General features: G+C 38.7%; 1 protein-coding gene across 2 annotated transcripts in view; it reads left to right on the top strand.

The window, feature by feature from the left end:
- Positions 1 to 18181, top strand: part of FRRS1 (ferric-chelate reductase 1) — a 55456-nt gene extending 37275 nt beyond the window's left edge. For both annotated transcript variants that reach the window (XM_011935163.1, XM_011935162.1), the window contains 8 exons: positions 6636 to 6749; positions 8770 to 8885; positions 10661 to 10747; positions 14353 to 14450; positions 14706 to 14764; positions 15916 to 16031; positions 17627 to 17688; positions 17766 to 18181. In XM_011935163.1, coding sequence (XP_011790553.1) covers positions 6636 to 6749; positions 8770 to 8885; positions 10661 to 10747; positions 14353 to 14450; positions 14706 to 14764; positions 15916 to 16031; positions 17627 to 17688; positions 17766 to 17988 — 875 coding nt within the window. In that variant the 3' untranslated portion in view covers positions 17989 to 18181. The remainder of the gene's footprint in view (positions 1 to 6635; positions 6750 to 8769; positions 8886 to 10660; positions 10748 to 14352; positions 14451 to 14705; positions 14765 to 15915; positions 16032 to 17626; positions 17689 to 17765) is intronic.
- The last annotated feature ends 4210 nt before the right edge of the window (positions 18182 to 22391 follow it).

Raw genomic sequence — 22391 nt, 5'->3', positions numbered from 1 at the left:
GATCTCCTGAGAACTCATTCACTTTCATGAGAACAGCAAGGGGGAAGTGTTCCCCCATGGTTCAATCACCTCCCATCAGGCCCTTCCTCCAACACATGGAGATTACAATTCAAAGTGAGATTTGGGAGGGGGCACAGGACCAAACCATATCAGCGCCCAACATGTATAGATGCTTCATAAATGATTATTGATGCAAATAGATTTCTTAAATTGTTAGATGATTTAATGGTTTATACTTTTTAAAGTTTTATACTTAAATTATACTTTAGAGAAAAACTATTTCATTTAAATGGAGGAATTCTGTTGTATAATAAATTTTATATGTGTGGGTATACAGCAGGTGAAATGTTTCTTCATAGGTTAGCAACGTAGAAATCAGAACATGTTTTCTTTTAAATGATAGTTCTAACACTCCCTTAGAAACACCTAGTTAATGGATGATCCATGTGAAAATAGAGAATTGTTCCCCCTCCCTTGCCGACTGATGTTGCTGTGCTGATGGCACGGGAGGGAGAATCTCTGCCTTGATTCCTCTGTGGTGTTTCTCCAAATGTGGGGCTTAATGTGCTTCAGAACCACCTGGAGTGACTGCTAGCAGTGCAGATTCCTGAACTCCATCTCAGACCCACTGAGTCTCTTTTGTTGGTGCATGGAATCTGCATTTTAATAGGCATCCCAGGGGGTTTTGTATATGCTGTAGTTTGATAACTTACTGCTCTAGGATGGGGTTTTCCCAGGTAAGCTATGCACATTGCAAGGCAGGTCAGGGAATACAGGGAACAATACTAGAACTTTGTTTAGATTTCCTTTTTGTCATTAAAATGTTAAATATTTAAATATATTTTATAGTGTACATCAGGGATCCCCAACTGACAGGCCATGGACTGGTACTGGTTTGTGATCTGTTAGGAACTGGGCCGCACAGCAGGAGGTGAGTGGTGAGCGAGTGAGCATTACTGTCCTGTCAGATCAGCGGTGGCATTAGATTCTCATAGGAGCACGAACCCCATTGTGAACTGTGCATGTGGGGGATCTAGGCTGTGTGCTCCTTATAAGAATCTAGTGCATTTTGATCTAAGGTGGAACAGTTTCGTCCCAAAACCATCTCTCCCCCATTCCATGGAAAAATTGTCTTCCTTGGAACTGGTCCCTGGTGGCAAAAAGGTTGGGGACTGCTGGTGTACATAAGATATTAATACATATTAATATCTTTTTTTATTGTTTTTTTTTACTGGTAGAATGCAAAGCACACAAAACAAAACACTCCAATAAACAAACCTGGAGATTGCTATCCCTGGGAATGAATTTTCCGATCTTTTTGTACCGGGGAACAAATGACAGTTATCACATAAATCATTGCCTCTTCTATTACTTAGCTTTATGCATGTGGACCATTTATAAATTGAATTCCGCTTAAAAGCAGTAAGACTTTGTAAGGTTTAAGCCAATTTTCAAAGCAATCATATAATCTCTGTAACCCATATAAATGTAAAATGTATCCAATTTCATTAAAGTCTCCTAACAGTCTATCCTTTTAAAACCTTTTTCTAACTGCTATTTTCTTCATGTTGCTGACATTGTCCTGTCTTGGGATAAGCAGTCATGTGAAATACTGAGTGTTTAAACTGAAAGATAGAAATCACTTGGGTAATTAAGTAATTCACAATGAGGAAATCTACCAATTTTAATAATTAATGAAGTAGAGACACAGCTGTCACATGACCTGTTATTTAAAGAATTTAGGAATACTGTAGGTAACCTATTACTGCCGGTTCTTGCACTAAGCATGAACTCCCTTTGAGCAAGACTACAAAATTATAATGGAGCCACACAATGGAATTCTGAAATCATAATGGACTTCTGCTTTCATGAAGGTTAAGTTCATGCTTAGTTCATGACTCTACAGTGATTCAGAGTTTAAACACATTTTCTTCCAACTTGTCTCTCAGGGTGGTTGGGCTTGGAGTCTCTTTTTCATCGCTACCACTCAATGAATGCAGGATTTTTAGCTTCCCCAGTGCCTTTCTTGTCATTTTTGATAGTTTTCTTGATCATTTTCTTTTTGACACTTTTGTAGCTCCTGACAGTTATTGTCTTTTTCTTCTTGACATTCTCTTCTCTAGGCATTCATTACATAAAACTCTTCTTTCTCATTTTCTGCCTTATAACAAGCCATGGTAAAATAGTATTCACTGGATGAGTAACCAGGTGTCCTAACACCATTTTTTGAATAGTCCACATTTTCTCACTGCTTTAAAAGCCTCTTTATCATACATTAAAAGTCTATCAATAAATTGAATTATTTCTAGTGTATCTGTTCTTCTATTGATATATTTGTCTATTCCTGCATTAGTTAGAATTGCTGTTGCTTTATAATAGGTTTGTGAGTTTTGATAGAACATGATACCCCTTCTGGCCTTCTTTTTCAAGAATTTTTGCTTCTTCATGTGTATCTGTTCTTCTAGATAAACTTTAGACATTATTTGTCAAATTCTTCTTTTTTTTTGAGACAGGATCTCACTCTGTTGCCCAGGCTGGAGTGCAGTGGTGCAATCACGGCTCACTGAAGCTTGACTTCCCAGGCTCAAGCCATCCTCCCACCTCTGCCTCCCTAGTAGCTGGGACTACAGCCATGTGCCACCATTCTCAGTTAATTTTTTATAGAGATGGGGTCTCATGTTGCCCAGGCTGTTCTCCAACTCTCCGGCTCAAACTGATTTGTCAAATTCTATTAAAAACACTGTTGGGGTTATGATTGAAATTGTAATGCAATTTTAGAGCAATTTAGAGAATAACTCTGTGCAATAGTGAGCCTGTCTATGCAGGAACACACTGGGATATTCCATGTATTACGAACCTGCATATGTGTCTTTCAATGAAATTTTATGGTTTTCTACGTATCTTCATAGGGCTTATATATATATTTTTGGTTACTTTGTTCCTGTGTATTTTATAGTTCTCTAAAGCAAATTATTATGAATGGGATTGTTTTTCATACGTTTTGTAAATATACTGTCATATAGGAAAGTTATTTATTATTGAATATTTATCTTAAATTTAAGCCTCCTAATTTTCCAGTTGATTATTTTGGATTTTTCTGGATAAATGTCATATCCTGTGCAAATAATGACAGATTAATAGCCCTCATTTTCTTTCTTGTCTCATTGCATTTTTTAGTTCTTGCTGAATAATGTAGAATGGTAGCAATGAGGTGGCAAGAATTTTTGTGGTTATTGTTGATTTTGATGCAAATGCATCTGATATTCAGTGTTAAATGTCTTATTTGTTGTATTTTTCTTGTGGATATCCTTTATGGTGTTGAGGAAATATTCTTTTGTTTCTAACTTTACTAAGAATTCATGTGACTATGTGCTGAACTTCATCAAATGTCTTTTGGGCAGTGATTGAGATGGTATTTTATCGTTACTTTAATAGATTTCTGGATGGTGAATGATCCTCACATTCCTGGAATAAACCTTACTTGGTCATGTTTTATTATTCTCTTAATATATAATTGATTTGATTTACTACTATTTTCTTTAAGCTTTTTGTATCTATATTCATAAGTGATTTTGGTTTATGTTGTGACTGCGTGAATGTGTGGGGCGCTTGTGTGAATGTACACATGTGTAGTTTTGATTTCAGGGTTATACTAGACTCATAGAGTAAACTCTAGAAGAGTTTAAATAAAAATAATTTTTAACAGGCGAGGCACAGTGGCTTATGCTGTAATCCAAGCACTTTGAGAGACCGAGGTGGGCAGATCACTTGAGCCCAGGAGTTTGAGACCAGCCTGGGTAACATGATGAAACCCCGTCTCTACAAAAAATACAAAAATTAGCTGGGCGTGGTGGTGTGCATTTATGGTCCCAGCTACTTCGGAGGTTGAGGTGGGAGGATCTCTGGAGCCTGGGAGGTCAAGGCTGCAATGAATTGTGATTACACCACTGCACTCCAGCCTGGACAACAGAGTGACATCCTGCCTCAAAAAATAAATAAATAGATAAATAAATAAATAAATAAAATAAAAAAACAAATCAGGGAAAAATTTTAATGGTATGGTAGAACTCACCCATATAACAGTCTGGATGCTAGATGGAAATATTTGACTAATTAAAAAGAATTTTTTGGCTGGGCGTGGTGGTTCACACCTGTAATCCCAGCACTTTGGGAGGCTGAGGCAGGTGTATCAGGAGGTCAGGAGTTCAAGACCAGTCTGGCCAAGATGGTGAAACCCCGTCTCTACTAAAATCACAAAAATTAGCTGGGTGCAGTGGCAGGCTCCTGTAATCCCAGCTACTCGGGAGGCTGAGGCAGGAGAATCGCTTGAACCCGGGCAGCAGAAGTTGCAGTAAGCCAAGATCGTGCCACTGTACTCCAGCCTGGGCAACAGAGTGAGACTCCATCTCAAAAAAAAAAAGAATTTTTTTAACAATAAAAAAAGAAGGCCGGGCGCGGTGGCTCATGCCTGTAATCCCAGCACTTTGGGAGGCTGAGGCGGGTAGATCACGAGGTCAGGAGATCGAAACCATCCTGGCTAACACAGTGAAACCCCATCTCTAGTAAAAAATACAAAAAATTAGCCGGGCGTGGTGGCGGGCGCCTGTAGTCCCAGCTACTCAGGAGGCTGAGGCAGGAGAATGGCGTGAACCCGGGAGTTGGAGCTTTCAGTGAGCCGAGATCGCGCCACTGCACGCCAGCCTGGGCGACTGAGCGAGACTCTGTCTCAAAAAAAAAAAAAAGAATTTTGTTGTTATTACTCTCCATGGTTACTACTACTTTGGTCAGTTTTTGTAATTCTATATTTTGTTTAGATTTTGAGATTTTTGGGGGCTGATTTAAAGTTGTATACAGTGTTTTTATATAAAATTGTTTTCTATATTAGCGGCTATGTCACCCTTTAAATTTCCTTTTTTGTTGTTCTTCTTTATCGAGACAGAGTCTTGCTCTGTCTCCCATCTCCCAGACTAGAGTGCAGTGGAGGGATCTCTGCTCACTGCAATCTCCACTGCCCAGGTTCAAGCAATTCTCCTGCCTCGGCCTCCTGAGTAGCTGGGATTACAGGTGCCTGCCACCGCACCAGGCTAATTTTTGCAGTTTAGCAGAGATGGAGTTTCACCATCTTGGCCAGGCTGGTTTTGAACTTCTGACCTCGTGATCCACCCGCCTCGGCCTCCCAAAGTGCTGGAATTACAGGCATGAGCCACCACACCCAGCCATCCTTTAAATTTCTAACATTAGAAATTTAAAGGAAAGGATGTTTCCTTTCATTGTGTATCAGAGTCGCCAAAAACTCAATGGATTTTAATTATCCTTTTACAGATTTGACTTTTCTGATTTTTAGCATTACTAGCTTAAGTTCTACCTTTGTTTTTAATTGATCTTTTTTTTCTGGTTTCCCAGGTTATATTTTGTTACTTTAAATGCACCTTGAATGAAATTATTTCTGTGTGTGTGTGTGTTAGGAAATGCTTTTAAGATGATAAAAACATTTTTTGAATAATACCTTGATTGCATCACACATGTTTTGTTATGAAGTGTCTTTATTGTTATACATCTTGATGAAGACGTGGTTTTAGTTTTAATTTCTTATTTAATCCAAAGGTTATTAAAAAGAGTAGTTTTATAAATATCTAGGTGGACCATTTTCCCCCTAGCTTTTCAATGTTAATTTTTAGTTTTGTTGCATTTTGGGCATATAATATAACCTGTATCCTTTTATTTCCTTTTGGAAATTATTAAGATGTAGTTTGTGGTCTAATATTTATCATTGGTTTTAGACAAAGTTTCATATATTTTTTATTCATTGTATTAAAGGTCTTATTTTTGATGCAGCACAGTATTCTAAAAATACGTATGTTCCAGAATTTATTTACTCATTCCCCTAATGATGGCTATTTAGTTTGCTTTTTTTTTTTTTTTTTGCCAGCATGGAAAACATTGCTATAAACTCTCTTAACATATATCTTTGCTAAGATAGATTCCCAGAAAGAACACACACAGATCCACACACATTTGGAATAACTCTATACATTCACTGATTTAATTTTGTACACAATAAATGGTAATATTAAAATAATGTATCCTCAATTTGCTTATGTCACTACTATTTGGAATTTTGGTTCGTTAGTTCGAATTGACCATGTGTGAAATAGTATATCATAAAATGCTTTTCTTTGTCTTCCAACCATCCTCTTTCCCCCAGCCCAATTTCAGTTAGTTTATTCTAGGATTTTATATGCAGGTGGTGGTCAATGGCTTGTAGATTTTTTAAAAATATGTATTCTCTTTCAATTTTTTTTTAACATTTTTCAATGGTTTGTGACCATATTAACAGTGTTTATTTTAATTTATTATTTAACTTGTCTCTTTATATCACCAATTCTTTTACTATACATTCTCCGTATTCATCTCTAGGTTGGCTACGTTCTTTAACTTTTTTTCAGGAAGGCTGTGTGCCCTTGCATATATCTTTATGTTGCTTTTGCATACGAATGAACATCTCTGTTGATATTTAATTATTTTTTATTACCTTAAGAAATTTTGTTGCCATGCCCTGCCCATATCTCAATTCCTTTTTTTATCTGAGGCAGTCATTATTCTTTGTCAGGTTTAATTTTGTTTCTAATTTGCAGGTCGAATTTATAAGCACTCTCAGCAGCCTTTGATTACCTATGAAAAATATGATGTGACAGACTCTCCAAAGAACATAGGAGGATCCCATTCTGTACTCCTTCTGAAGGTTCATGGTAGGTTACATGTGTAACTACTTTGTGGAATCAACTTACCTGCGGACTCAGTGCTGGCTAGATTAGGCATGGTTGTGGGTATAATGTAGCTAATTTTTATAAAGCTTTTTTTTTTCTTTGAGATGGAGTCTTGCTCTGTCACCAGGCTGGAGTGCAGTGATGTGATCTTGGCTCACTGCAACCTCTGCCTCCCAGGTTCAAGAGATTGCACTGCTTCAGCCTCCAGAGTAGCTGGGACTACAGGCGTGTGCCACCACGCCTAGCTAATTTGTGTAGTTTTAGTAGAGATGCGGTTTCACCATGTTGGCCAGGATGGTTTCGATCTCCTGACCTCGTGATCTGCCCACCTCGGCCTCCCAAAGTGCTGGGATTACAGGCGTGACCCACCACGCCTGGCCTATAAAGCTTTTATGTTTAAACACTAACACTTGCAGGCAGCATCATCTATTTTTTTTTTTGACACAGCTGTTGGTAAGCATCATCTATCTTAATGTTTGCTAATTTTCATTAAAAATGGAGAGTAGGGCTAATTCAGTGGTTTTAACCTTGGCTACACACTAAAATCACCAGTGGAGCTTTTAAGACATCTATAATTTTGAAAAACTATCCTAGTTGTTTCTAACTGCAGCCAGGGTCAAGTGTTACTGGGTTAATTTAACTTTTATGAGACCTTAATTTTTACCATTTATTAAAATAAATGCTAATAAAAGAATGGCCTGTGGTTTTGATTGTTTACTTATAACAGTAGTTTGGTTTCAGAGGTACAATTTTGTTGTTGCATTGATCAACATACAAGTATTTCAGAGCATGCAAAGTACTTAGTGCTATACTTAGGCATCATATATAATACCTAAATGAGGAATAGAATGAAGTTGGAAGAACAGTAGCCTAAAAACAAGGCTCTAGGCCATGCACGATGGCTCATGCCTGTAATCCCAGCACTGTGGGAGGGTGTGGTGGGTGGATCACTTGAGGTCAGGAGTTCGAGACCAGCCTGGCCAACATGGCAAAACCCTGTCTCTACTAAAAACTTTGTAATCTCGGCAAAAATTAGCCAGGCATGGTGGTGCGCACCTGTAGTCCCGGCTACTTGGGAGGCTGAGGTAGGAGAATTTCTTGAACCCAGTAGGTGGAGATTGCAGAGAGCTGAGTTCCCACCACTGCACTCCAGCCTGGGCAACAGAGTGAGACTCCATCCCCCAAAAAACAAAAAACAAAAAACAAAACACCCAAGACTTTTAATATACTCTGGTTCTACAGATGAAAGTTGACTTCATTCGAAAACTAGCCTGGCTTATTGTTAAAAAGATGGGATTTGAAAGTATGGGAATAGTGTAGTGTACACTCAACTACTGTAAACTCTTAGTGTTTTGGGGGAAACTTTCCTTATTTGGGATATTCCCTGTATATTTTCCAGAGTTATCCATTATAGTAACGTTTTCCATAAATGCCATCACAGTTAAGCTTGAAAGTAACTTTATTGTTGTTGATTTGCTTCTACTCATGTTGTAGCTCCAGTTTGGTAGTAATTGGATTCCGAAATAACGTGCCTATTTGTTTTTCACTGCCTTTTGGAGTGAGATGTGAGAAGCTTTTGAAATAACTGCAGAGGCAGTTATTAGTATAGTAGTTAAGAGCACAGTTGCTGAAATCAGATAGGGTTTGTATCCCAACTTTGTAACCTTGGAAGAGCTACTTAATTCTCTATGGCTTTGTTTCCCCATCCAGCAAAACTGGACTAATAGTTATAACTACATCATAGGACTGTTGTAAAGATCAACTAAATTAGTATATGTAAAGCATTTAGAATACTTAGCACATAATAGGAGCTATAGAAGTGTTTGCTGTTCAAAAGAGTAATGGTAGTAAAACTATGATGTATAGCACCATTTAGGTTGTACTTATGTCAGCTGAATGTATTTTCCTGGCTATTTATGTTTTCTGAGCATTTGGCTTGGTCATTTAAGCAACAGCTTGATTGGTTTGTGATGGTCTACTATTACATTTATCTCACTTGTAGGTGCCTTAATGTTTGTGGCATGGATGACTACTGTTAGCATAGGTGTACTGGTTGCCCGGTTCTTCAAACCAGTTTGGTCAAAAGCTTTCTTCCTTGGTAAAGCAGCTTGGTTTCAGGTAGGTGAGGGAAAAATGTTCAATGCAATTTTCGTAATATTTGAACACTGCAACATGAAAACATATGAAGTATGTGTGTATGTGTATGTGTTTTGTGGTTACAGATGTAGGTCTGGGATTCTTCCTTTTTCCCTTTGGTTTCTTGATCAATTGAGAGTGGACACAAGGTGTTTGATAGAGATAAGAATACAGACAGTTTTAGGAAGAGTCAGGCTGGACTGGAGAATGTGTCAGGGCCATGTGAGTCCCTTTGTAATATAGACTTTGGGACCCAAATGACCTTTACTTATACCTCTGTTCGTAGAGGGATATGTTGGAAGAGCATTCACCCACTACACTGCACTGAGTAAAGTCAGGCCAAGGAATGCAGAGGAACTGAAGAAAGAAATAGTGGGAGCTTACTGTGTTTCAAAGCAAGGGTCACTCCTCTGGTTGTGGGCCATTGAATGTTAGATTATCTCTAACTCATCACTTGGGATCATCTATCTCCTATATGGGTGGGAAGAGAAACTGAACGTGTTCTTTTTCATGCTCTTCCTTCCCGTGAGATGGGGAGTCAGTCTACTAATAGGAACATAGCAAGAGCCAATGAATATCCTTCAAAACAAAGCAAACCAAACCTTATGTTTCATGGCTTATGGAGTATAGATATTTACATATATAGTGGAAAATCAATGAGTTCATGTTGGGTAAGAATGTACGTGCCTGTAGAAAAAAATACTGCTTGTTGGAACAGTTTTGACTTTGTAAGAGGGTATCCTTGACACTTCATATTCATATAAATTTGTAGATTGTAAGGTTTACCTTATCTAGCCTCATTTTTCACTATTGCCTGGGAGGGCCAATCTGTTTGATTTGTTCTCGGTACTGCTACATGGCTCACCTTGCTACTTTCTTTCTCTGCCTGTGGTTTGCTGCCAGGTAACTACTTTCTTGCTTGCACTTGAGTGCCTTTGCTCTCATGCTCTCTCTCTCTTATCTGCTCATGTGGATATTCCCAGCTCAAAGATTGTGTATTCTCTTTATCAACTCGAATCCTCCAGTGCCTTTAAATTTATGATGTGTATATATACACATGTCATAGTTTTATCTCTATCTGTATCTCCATCCATCCATCCTTCCTTCCATCCATCCATCCATCCATCCATCCATCCATCCATCCATCTATCCATCAGCCATCCGTCTCCATCCATACACACACTCATACACAGGGTGCCTCCTACTTTCCCCAAGATAGTTTTGGTCTGCACCAGTTATCCTGGCATAATCAATAAGCAGTGGCTATTTTCACACTTATTATTCTCCTAATTTGTATCATGAATTAATATAGTTCACATATTTTTCTCTTATTGATGCAATTATATCTGAAACTCCTCAGGAGACAGTATTTTTTGTTTGTTTGTTTCCTTACTATCTCATTGCACCTGTTATAGCACTGTGCTCCATGGTGGAGCTTAATAAATATCTTTGGAAGGAAATGAAGGACTTGGCAAGTAAATATGCTCTGTGCGTGAAATATCCATTCCTGCTGCTCTTTGCAGGTGAAGTCTTGGCATACACTTTTGAATGATGAGAATGGCAACTTAGGGTTTTCTTTAAAGTTTAATTGTATACTAATTTTTTTTTAACCTGATTACAAACTGTGATTAGATGTCAGTTGAATGCATGCCTTCAGTGAATCTTACCCCATGGTCTTTTCCCCATTTTCCCCATTGTAACACCACCTTTCTCTTACAGGGATAAGTGTCTTCTCAATTTGTCATTTTACCTTGCAGGTGCATCGGATGCTCATGTTCACCACAACTGCCCTCACCTGCATTGCTTTTGTTATGCCATTTATATACAGGGGAGGCTGGAGTAGGGTAAGTATATCTTAAATAGGATATTTTTATATAAATCCATTTTACGTCAAAACAGATTGCTGTTTTATTCTCAAATGATGGGTAAAAAGATATTTCTTCATCGATCCCTCTTTCCCTTTTGAATCATTGGATGGTTCTTTCACATGGTTAGAGGTTGGAATAGGGTGAGGATGTCAGTACAGATTACTTAGTAATGAAATGTATTTGTAGGCTGCATCATGAGTTATATACATGCTATAGCCTTAGTTAATTTTTCTCACTATAGAGGGGTGACAATTCAATGTGTGATGTCTCAGGAACATGAACAATGTGAAGTGGTGTTCTCTAACTAGTACTATGATGACCACTAAGCTAACATAATTTGGATTTCTACTCTGCACCCAGTGGTTCTCAGTGCTTTATATGTGTTATCTAATTTAAATCTCTGGGTGTGGTGGTTCACACCTGTCATCCCAGCACTTTGGGAGCTGAAGTGGGAGGATTGCTGGAGCTCAGGAGTTCGAGACTAGCCTAGGCAACATAGTGAGTCCTCATCTCTATATATTTTTATTAAAAAATCTTTTAAATTTCAGATTAGTAGGTATTAATAATCCCACATCACAAATGAAGAAACTGATGCTTATTCCCAAATCTTTATCTCCAGTCCAGACTTCTCCCATGGCTTGAGACTCACACATCTAGCTCACATTTCATGCAGGACCTTGACTTGCATGTCTAAGACATCAGACTTAACACGTCCAAAATGGGACTCCTGATCATCTTTTCTCCCAGGGCTGCTCCACCCACTGCCACCTCCATGGTAGCTGCTGGAATTCCATTGTTAGATCAAAGCCTTGGAATTATCATTAACTGTGCTCTCTTGCACATCCCATGTCAAATCCATTGGGAAGTTACATTGGCACATGTAAAGTATATCCACAGTCCAACACTTGTCACTGTCATCAGATACTACTGTAGGAGTGTGAGCTTCCATCATCTTTTGCTTGGCCATTGCAGTAGCCACTTAACTGGTCCCTCCACTTCAACCCTTGCCCATGCATAATCTATTTTCTACAAAGAAGACAGTTATTTTTTAAAAAATGTAAACCAGGCTAGGTGTGGTGGCTCACACCTGTAATCCCAGCACTTTGGGAGGCGGAGGCAGGCAGATCTTGAGGTCAGGAGTTTGAGACCAGCCTGATCAACAGGGTGAAACCCCGTCTCTACTAAAAATACAAAAATTAGCCAGGCCTGGTGGCACACACCTGTAATCCCAGCTACTCAGAAGGCTGAGGCAGGAGAACCACTTGAACCCGGGAGGCGGAGGTTGCAGTGAGCTGAGATCGCACCACTGCACTCTAGCTTGGGTGACAGAGTGAGACTCCATCTCAAAAAAAAGTAAATCAGACCATGCCATTCTTGTACCCCAAACTAATTTTTCTAATGTCTCTCAATTTTATTCAGAGTAAAAATCAAAGTTCTTCCAGGGACCTTCATGACTGGCTCCCAGTTATTCTCTGAACTGACCTCTTCATCCTCTCCATCTAGTCCATTTCCTTCCATACCGGCCTCCTGGCAAGTATGCAGACATGCCAGGCATGCTCCTGCTTTATAGTCTTTGCCATCATTCTTCTTTCTACCTGGCACATGCTTCCATTACTCCCTCACCTTCCTCAAGTCTTTGCTCAAGTTGAAGCCTCTCAGAGAGCCCTGGCCTGCTCTAATTTTTCCCATAGCACTCTTTATGTTATGCCATTTCATATAATTTACTTACTTGTCATATTTTTTCTTGATCTCCCTTCCAACACTACTATGTTAGCTCTATCAGAGCTGGGATATCCACTGGTGTGTTCAGAACAGATTTAAGTATATAGTAGGTACTCAGTAAACATTTAGTGAATGAATGAATAAGTCTTATTGAGAATAAGTGATATATGTTAAGTTCAGAGCCTGTGCTTTCATTACGCTTTTCCAGTTTTATAGCCAATGAGAATTTGATATCAAAATTTCATATTTCAGAGCTTGGGCTGGTGCCACAGGGATAAGATTGACGAATTCTGGGTCGCAGATACTACTAGGAAATCTCCCTCCTGCTTTTTAGGTAGTTTGTGTGTCAGTCAACCTATGTTTTTAAGGAAGTTATGAAGATTTTGTGATGTGAGTTGAGCCATGAGAACTTTATTTTAATTCAGACATTTGAGACAAGGGTAACACTTATTTTGTAATTGTCTAGTTTATAACCTTTGCAACTTATGAATACGATAGAACAAAGGTTAAGAGCACCATTCTAAAGCTGGATTCCTTGGATTCAAATCCTACTACCATGACTTATTACCTGGCGGGTGCACCTTGGGCAAGTTATTTAACTATGACCCTCAGTTTACTCATCTGTAAAATGGGGATGGTATAGTATCTATGTTATAGGCTTTCTGTGAGGATTGGGGATAAAATAACTGAAAGTACTTAGGATAATTCCTAGCACATTCTAAACACATGCAAGAATCTTGTTACTGCTGCTGTTTTATTTTTTATTAGAGACCCTTTGTATCTCTAAAGTCATGGTTATAATTTTACCCATGCATCACTGAGTCCACGGTTTGAGAATGTTTTCATATTGTTCTTTTGTTAGCCTTTAGTTCCTGTTTACAAGGACTTCCTATCATGGCTTAGAAACCACTATGTCCCCGTTTCTAGGTCACCGATACAAGTCTGTGCTACCAAGCATGGGCATCACTGACAACAGACAGTAGTATCCCTCCATCCAAATGTGTCACAGGTTAGAGCATCTTCTTAGCCCTTCTCTTAAGTGTTTGAATGAAAAATCATTGCACAAAGTAGTCGAATCCAACTATCTGCTGTTCTGAGCAGGCACGTGACATCACTAAAGGAGGAATGCAGCAGAAACTATTGTGATAGTCTGTCAGTACTTTTTCTTGGGTTAGATCTTCATTCTGGACAGAGGTGATAAGCTTTTAATACAGTGGCTATATAGGTTATTCACTGAATCAACAAACATTTATTGAGTGACTAAGACTCTGTTAAGCTCCAGGGTTACAGGGAGTCATATAGAACCCATGGTTCGGGGAAACATAGAGGGCTGAACCAATTATTACCATACGCTGGGGTGATTGCGCTTGACATGGGGACACTAACTAGTCCCAGCTGGGCTGCAGATGGCTATTCTGATGTTGGTGGCCATCTATTAGGTTGGTGCAAAAGTAATTGTGGATTAAAATACTTGAAAAAAACTGCAACTACTTTTGTACCAACCTACAGCATCCTGATGGGAAGAGGTAGCATTCTCCACGTGGATTCCACCACAACCATTTACATACTGTGACCATGGACATAGTTCTTGATATCTCTGAGCCTCAGTTTCCCCATTTGTAAAACTGGGATGTTGATAACCAGTTGTCAAACATTGTAGTGAGAATTAGTGTGTGTAAAGTATGTTCCTGGTACAATATGTATACTCAGTGAATGTTGCCTGTTATTATTATCATCATTATTGAATGTTTAAAGCCATGGAAAAATACTAAGAATGCATCCGTGTGTATTATTTTTAACTTGAGGATTTAAATTGATGAGAGAGATTGAGGCCATTGAAATGATGTAACTTTGTTTAGCATGCAGGTTACCACCCATACCTCGGCTGTATAGTGATGACTTTGGCAATTCTTCAGCCTCTTCTGGCAGTCTTCAGGCCACCTTTACATGACCCAAGGTACTTAGAGCCTTTCTATATAAATGCTCTCTTAATGTAGATATCATTAGTTTGCAAACTAATCTCTTTTCAAATGGAAAAATTTTGCATTTTATAAAAATCAGTGATAAATTATAGTTACTTTGAAATACTTTAAAATGCATTTCAGATATCTGATTCCCAGACAATAAGGGAAATTACATGCTTTTTATTCTATTGGGAATTAATTATAGTTCCACTGCTTTTAAGAACACTGACTGGTTCTTATTTTGGTAGAAGGCAAATGTTTAACTGGACTCATTGGAGTATGGGAACAGCTGCTAGAATAATAGCAGGTAAGAGATTGTGATGCCACTTATTCATATATAATTGCTAGCTGTTTATATTACAAGTTGTAATTTGGCTTAAATGATTTTTAGATGCATTAGTAATTGGAGTAATTGGTTGTTGAGGAGAAATCAGCCTTAAACGTTGAAATCCAGAAAGTAATTTCTAGAGGTAATGATTTAAGTCATTATTTCAGTTTTAAGTTTAAGGTCTTTAAAATAACTTTAAAACTCTCATTTTAAGACTTATTTTAGCATTTGCCTTTGCCAGCAGAATAAGCTATGCTGATGGCCAAACATTTGAGTAGCTCAAATTGAGGGTCATTTGTGAATTGGGTTGAGGTGGGTTGCTGGGTTCAAGCTTTCCATCTCCAGGTCCTTTCCACGGGGCTTGTATCTTGCAGGGTAGGGTGGTTTTCAAAAGTCAGGAATAATTATGCAGTATATTTTGATACCTTGTATAATAAACACCTAAGTAGGTACCTTCTACCCTAACACTGCTATAGTCTATGGGATTCTTTGTCGGAGAGGGAGTCCAATCAACCATGGTTTCTATACTTTTCTCCTTTCATTCACTGCAGACTTAAAACAATCTGGAAAATGTGGGTGCATCTCTTTTAACAATTGGTCAATTATGCAGCCATAAAAAAGAATGAAATCATGTCTTTTGTAGCAGCATGGATGCTGCTGAACGTGATTATCCTACATGAATAAATGCAGAAACAGAAAATCACATACCACATGTTCTCACTTATAAATGTGAGCTAAACAATGAGTACACACGGACATAAAGATAGAAACAATAGACTCTGGGGACTCCAAAAGAGGAGAGGGAGGAATGGGGGAAAGAGTTGAAACACGATGCTTTGGGTACTATGTTCACCACTTGGTGATGGGTTCACTAGAAGGCCAAACTCCAGCGTTATTATGCAATATGCCCTAAACTGCCCCCCACAACTGGTAATTCGTAATCAATTGCCCATCTTGCCCTATCTAGCCTTATAATTTTAAAAGCCCAAATTAACTATTTGATCTTGAATATTAATCTTTTTTTATCTCAAACTCTTTTAGTATGTTTTACTTGACAATACACATACACAAACACACAATTGTCTCTCTTGGTGGGACATTTGAATATAACTTTTTTCTTTTATATGTAGTGGCAGCGATGTTCCTGGGAATGGATCTACCAGGACTGAATCTTCCTGATTCACGGAAAACCTATGCAATGATTGGATTTGTAGCCTGGCATGTAGGGACTGAGATTGTTCTGGAGGTACATGCTTATCGGCTCTCTCGCAAAGGTAATCTGCTAAAAAAGCCACGTTATGTAAAATCACTTTTATATAAACCATTGGAAAAGAATGAGTTTCCTGATAGTAACGGCTAACTATTACATTGGTAGCTCACTAAAAATTTGTGATCACTCAGCCAGTGGTAGAAATTGTGGAGATTTTCTGCCTTTGGTTTTTTACAATTGTTGCTATTAGAAGTTGTGAATAAGATATAAAGGAAAGGTTTTTAGGTTTTAGGGAGGGGGTCTTCCTTGTAAGTACTTTCACTTTGCTGGTCTGACCTAGAGCCAGTATGGACTGCGAACTCTGAATGCCTAGAGCTGAGGGAACCCTGAGATGGAGGAAGAAGAGACTCAAAATCAACACTGGATGGAGCAGCAGACAACTTTGACCTATTTGACAAACTTACTGGGTGCTATCATTTAGGTTGCCATGTGCATAATTATATAGCTAGGAGCAAGCCAGCTAGATAGGAAGGACTGATTTTGCTTTTGCTCTTTAGTGACAAGGTCTGTTTTGGTGCCAGGCAGGGTCAGGGTACCTATAGTCACCATTAGGAATGGAGAAATTAGTAGGGAATGGGTGTCATTTTAAACTACCCTGGATTCTAGACTAAATGTCCTTTGTGTCCTGCCTGGTTTTCATCCTTTTCATCCACCAAAATAAGTGAAGGTAGCCTTCTAAAAACAAAAATTATTTGTTGTCTGGTGTATATGTTGTAAACTTGGGAGAGCCTGGGATGGCTTTAGGAGTGGAGTAGTACATTTCAGTCCTGCTACTTTTGATCCTTGATAGGCTTATATATGTGGGGCTTTTGATGACCACTGAATTATGGCTTACTGTTTTTGTTTGTTTGTTTGTTTGTTTGTTTTGAGACAGAGTCTCACTCTGTTACTCAGGCTGGAGTGCAGTGATGTGATCATAGCTCACTGCGGCCTTGAACTCCAGAGCTTAAGCCATCTGCCTGTTTCAGACTCCCATCTAGCTGGGATCACAGGGATGTGCCATCATGCCCGGCTAACTTTTTACATTTTTTTTAGAGACGGGGTCTCACTTTGTTACCCAGGCTGATCTCAAACTCCTGGGCTCAAGTGATCTACCTGCCTCCTTCTTCCAAAGCGTTGGGATTGCAGGTGTGAGCCACCATGCCTGGCCAATGGCTTACTGCTTAAAATACATATATACTTAAAACTTGGATAGTTATCATATGTTAATTAGTTTGATTTAGCTATTTTATAATGTATGCATATATCAAAACATCATGTCATACACCATGAATATATACATTATTTTGTCAATCAAAAATAAAGAAAACCAAAGAGCTTAGATCATTATGACTTTTAGGTGGTGTTTATTGACTAGAAGGTGTATTTTAAGTTACTTAACAATACTCTTGCCAGATTGTCCACATTTGTGAGAGGCTTAATTGTTGAGGAAGTTTGCAATAATTAGTAGCTTGGAATGGGAGAATTTCTATCCTGGAAATTGGGGTGAACAGTACAAATCAGGTTTTTTTAAAAATTTAATTTACCTGCATAACGCTGCCCTTATAAACTTATGTTATTATTCTTGACAGTTGAAATATTGGACGATGACAGAATTCAGATCCTTCAGTCATTTACTGCAGCAGAAACAGAGGTAAGTCCTTTTCTTGTTCATTGACACAAACCTTAACGGTAATACTTTTTTTTTTCATATCTCAATTTTTCTTTCAGGGTCATGCTTTTAAAAAGGCAGTGTTGGCAATTTATGTCTGTGGAAATGTTACTTTTCTCATCGTATTTTTATCTGCAATCAGCCATCTATGAGCAAGCAAAGACCTTGGCTTTTGCAGGCCAAGTGATAATTATCATCAAACCAAAGAAAGTTGAAGCCTGTCCTGACTGCCTGGAGCATATTTGTGAATTCTCATTTGGAAGACTGAGGTCATGTCTGTAGAGGAATTCTGAAGTCCAGCCTTTAGAGACCAACATTCAAGAGGGTCATATAGACTACAAATTAATGTCATGCCCTATATGTAATTCTGGGTCTTAAAGGAAAGATTGTACCTCAGGAGAAGTAACTCTCAAATATTTCTTGCCAAGATTTAAAGAATGTTGATATTTAAGGAAATAAATAGTGATTTGGAAAAACAACAGATGTCACTAGGATAAAAAAGAGATATATTACGGTAAATATATTTTGAACTACAAAGGTGCTGTGGTACTTTAAAGAAAAGCTATTTTTACTAGTTTATCTGAATTGTCTGTGGACTTTATTTAGAAACTGTTTTTAGGTTTAGTTTTTTGGGCATATCCTTTGCTCAGTGTATTTCCTTACTTCTCTAGTAAAGGTGGAAATAAGGCAGATGCCATTGTAGGTTTTACCAGCATTTAAATATATTATGAATTTCTTAGCAATGAAATGCAAGTATGCATCTTTTACTTAAAGTCCCTATTTGTGTATTCACCTACAGAGATGAAATAGCATTTTATGTGTTAATTGTTTTGGCTATAGAATTTAAGTCCTTGTAGCATTTGGGGATTATAGACTGGGATTTCAAAATGGATAAAACTCACCCTTGTGAACATATCTAATAGGTATTCTGTTTACTTGTAGAAATAATATAATGTGTCTCTGTTTTGTTAGACATTTTTGATGCTCTACTGAATCAGAATATCAGTGTTATCTTCCTTATTTCAAGAATTCATCTATTTTATGGCTACATCTCATATGTGCTATGAGGACTTCTAGCCAGTGGGTGGCGCTATAATACCGAAGTACTGTACTGCTTTGTCCGTGTTTCCTTGTGCTGATTCCTTTTCAGTATTTCGGTAACACTATGGGATGGCATTTCCCTTAAATTTCACCAACTCTTCTTAGTCTTTATTTTAAAAATGTCTACTTTTTTTTGGGTGGTTGGGGTAATGGGTTAAAACGTTAAATTAGTAACCACTGTTTATTTTCCAGTTTGTTTGTTTTCTGTGATTATTTATAACAATTGTTTGATACTTTTTTTATAGTCCCCTGACCCTGTAATGAATGAATGCAGCTATCTTAGGCAAAACAAATAAATGAACTGGGCATTTTTTAAATAAAAAATTTAGGAAGTCATACTTTATTTCTTTAGGTATTCTTTCTGATTATGTTATAGTTACTGCTTGGTCCAAGAACCTAATTTCTATATGGTGTGAATAATAGCCTCAGCTGTGTAGCCTACATCTTTATTTTATTATTATTTTTCAAACATTTTTCATTATTTCTTTTTTTTTATATCTTTATTTTTTGAGTTTACTTAACCAACTTTCTACTAATAGCCTACATCTTTTACTGGATAAAATAATGTGGAAGTTTAGTTTTTGTTTCTTTTATAGGTGTTTATCATAAGTGGCTCAGGGCTTAGATGTGAACTTTCTGTGTTCATGTCCTATATGTGCTATGCTACTTATAATCTAAGTTTTCCTTTTGAATGTCTTTATTTAAAAAATTTAGTATAGCAAATTAAATGTGTACTAAAGTTATTTTCCTCCAGTTTTCTATACTAATGAGCTTAAATGTTAATAAATTTCTCTTAAGTTATATTCTACATCTGACAAAGAAAAATTTTCTCTTTTTTTTTTTTTTTTTTGAGACAAAGTCTCACTCTGTTGCTCAGGCTGGAGTGCAGTGGTGCAATCTTGGCTCACTGCAGCCTCTGCCTCCCAGGTTCAAGCGAGTCTTGTCTCAGTCTCCTGAGTAGCTGGGACTACAGGTGTGTGCCACCATGCCCAGCTACTTTTTATATTTTTAGTAGAGACGGGGGTTTCACATGTTGGCCAGGCTGGTCCCAAACTCCTGGTCTAAAGTGATCCACCTGCCTCAGCCTCCCAAAGTGCTGGGATTATAGGCACGAGCCACTGTGCCCAGCTGAAAATTCTTTTAAGGGAAAGATGAGCCTTGATGTATTTGGTCTTCAAATATGTGAGCTTGCTATATTTCCAGTGTTGAGGCTAAGATATTTTAACTCTTTCTTTTGCAGTGCTTTGTACTTTGGCACTATTTTGGTCTTTGTCAACTTATATACAGAGTTGCCCAAAGGAGCCTTTGCCATTTAATCTTTTTTTTTTTTTTTTTTTTGAGACAGGGTCTTACTCTGTTGTCCAGGTTGGAGTGCAGTGGTGTGATCTTGGCCCACTGCAGCCTTGGGCTTTAGTGATCCTCCCACTACCTCCGGAGTAGCTGGCACCACAGGCACCAACTCCGTGCACCACCACAGCCAGCTAATTAAATTTTTATTTTATTTTATTTTATTTGGAGAAGGGATCTCCCTTTGTTGCCCAGGCTGATCTCGAACTCCTGGGCTCAAGCAATCCTCCTGCCTCAGACTCCCAAAGTGTTGGGATTATAGGCATGAGCCATTGCACCTGGCCCAAAATATACCAAATCTTTTGATTAGAACCAAATTATGATTCTTCTGCTTATGGGTGGTTGGTATCCACAAATTGCAAATGCCTAGTCTTCACTGCTCTCAGTTTTTCTTTTTGTTTCTGTAATAAACACTCTGGGCAGTTTTTCAAAAATTATTTCTTTTGATAGGAATTATTGTTAAATTAAATGCTTTTATATCTTTAGCAATGTTGCCAAAACCAATGAGCAAAATCATGTTTTCTTCTAAAAGAAGTGATACAATATAAAATAAAGATATGTATGTTTTTCAGAAAGAAATGAAAAGAAATTCTAGAAAATTATGGTTGAGCTGGCATTAATAGCTGAGGCAATAAAAAAATTCTCTAGTCTGCAGAAATCAATCTTAAGGGCATAGGTAGTCTATAGGATGGGTTATCAAATAAATGAATCAAATTCACAGTAGCACTTTATTTTTGTCAAGGATTTTGTCTCTAATGTGTGTTAAATGATGCCTCATCCCTTCCACATCCTGCCCCAGTCCAGGCTGCAGTGGGAAAAGACAGATGCAGCAGATGCCAACTAGGAAGCTCTCAGGGCACATGTAGTGTTTGGCTGAAATTCTATTTATCTGTATACTCTCATGAGGTAGGAAAAAAAGAACAGAGGTCCTGGTTTAAGATAATCCATTATAGGCTGGAATGAAAGGAAAGATTCTTCTAAGCCCTTTTAAAATCAGATTAGGCTACTTGCAGTTCCTATCCACATCCTGCTTCTTTATTACTTGTGCAGCCCCTACCAAGTTCATCTCTGCACCCAGGTCATCATCGATGGTCACCAGCCTGGAATGCCATTTCTGTTCCTTGTGCAACCCCCTACCAAGCTCATCTCTGCACCCAGGTCACAGAGGGTTACCAGCCTGGAATGCCCTTCTCAGTGAAATGAGAAATGTTCCCTTGTCCCTCTTGCAGGATGTGGAATGGGGACGTGGCTCACTTCTTCAGTGCCCTGCTGCTCAAATCTAGGGGAGCATACACAGATGGGCAGGCTGTGGGACTCCCACCCCACAGCAATGTCTAGGGGTGAATGTTTGCAGCTGAAGCCCCAGTGGGCATGTGTTACCGTGTGCTCTTTTAGTTTAACTGTCCATAGGCAGCTTGTGTTAGCTCAATTAGACCCCTGCCTTATTGCAAGGACAGAGGGCTTTCTGTATCCCTGGGTTCTTGCCTTGGTGTACCAGAAGAATTCGGATCACACCTGGGCTTGGAGAATGAGTGCAAGGTTTTACTGAGTAGAAGTAGCTCTCAGCAGATGGGTGAGCCAGAAGGGAGATGATTTTCCCCTGGAGTTGGGCCGCTAGACTGCCTGGGCTCTCCTCTGATTGTCCTGGCCTAACTCCGCCAACTGTGCCTCCTTCCGCCAGTCGTGGCCTGTCAGCATGCCAACATCTGTCATGTGTTGTTCCTCTGGCGTGCTCCCATCCACATCCTCTCGCTGTCCAACTGCTTGTGTCTTCTTCTGCTGATGTGTTCCTCTCCATGTCCAGCTGCTTGTGTGTCTGCCTGCTAGAATCTTGGGGCTTTTTATAGGCACAACATGGGGGCATGGTGAGCCAGAGTGGTCTTGGGAAATGCAACATTTGGGCGTTGAAAGCGGGGTGCCTGAACTCACCTAGGCCCCCAGCCGCCGCCACGTCACGCCCCCGATCGCCTGTATTGGGAGTCATATCATACTCTTCCCCCTGAATATTAATTACAGTATCCCAGGAGTGTGTCTACTCCCAGCGATACTGCGTGTCACATCCTCCACTCTCGCGCGGAAATTTGAAGCAATATCACTGGGTGCGTGTACACCTTTTGTGATATTTAAAGTAATATCATCCTCTTCCCGGTGGATATCAGGAACAAGTCTATTAATTATTAATATTAATAAATATAATAAATATTAATACTAATAATCGATATTAATGATCACAATAA

Source organism: Colobus angolensis, unplaced genomic scaffold, assembly GCF_000951035.1.
Source record: "Colobus angolensis palliatus isolate OR3802 unplaced genomic scaffold, Cang.pa_1.0 Scaffold141, whole genome shotgun sequence".
NCBI classification, from domain to species: domain Eukaryota; kingdom Metazoa; phylum Chordata; class Mammalia; order Primates; family Cercopithecidae; genus Colobus; species Colobus angolensis.
The sequence above is the reverse complement of the archived record's forward strand: the minus strand, read 5'-3'. Positions and strand labels throughout refer to the sequence as shown.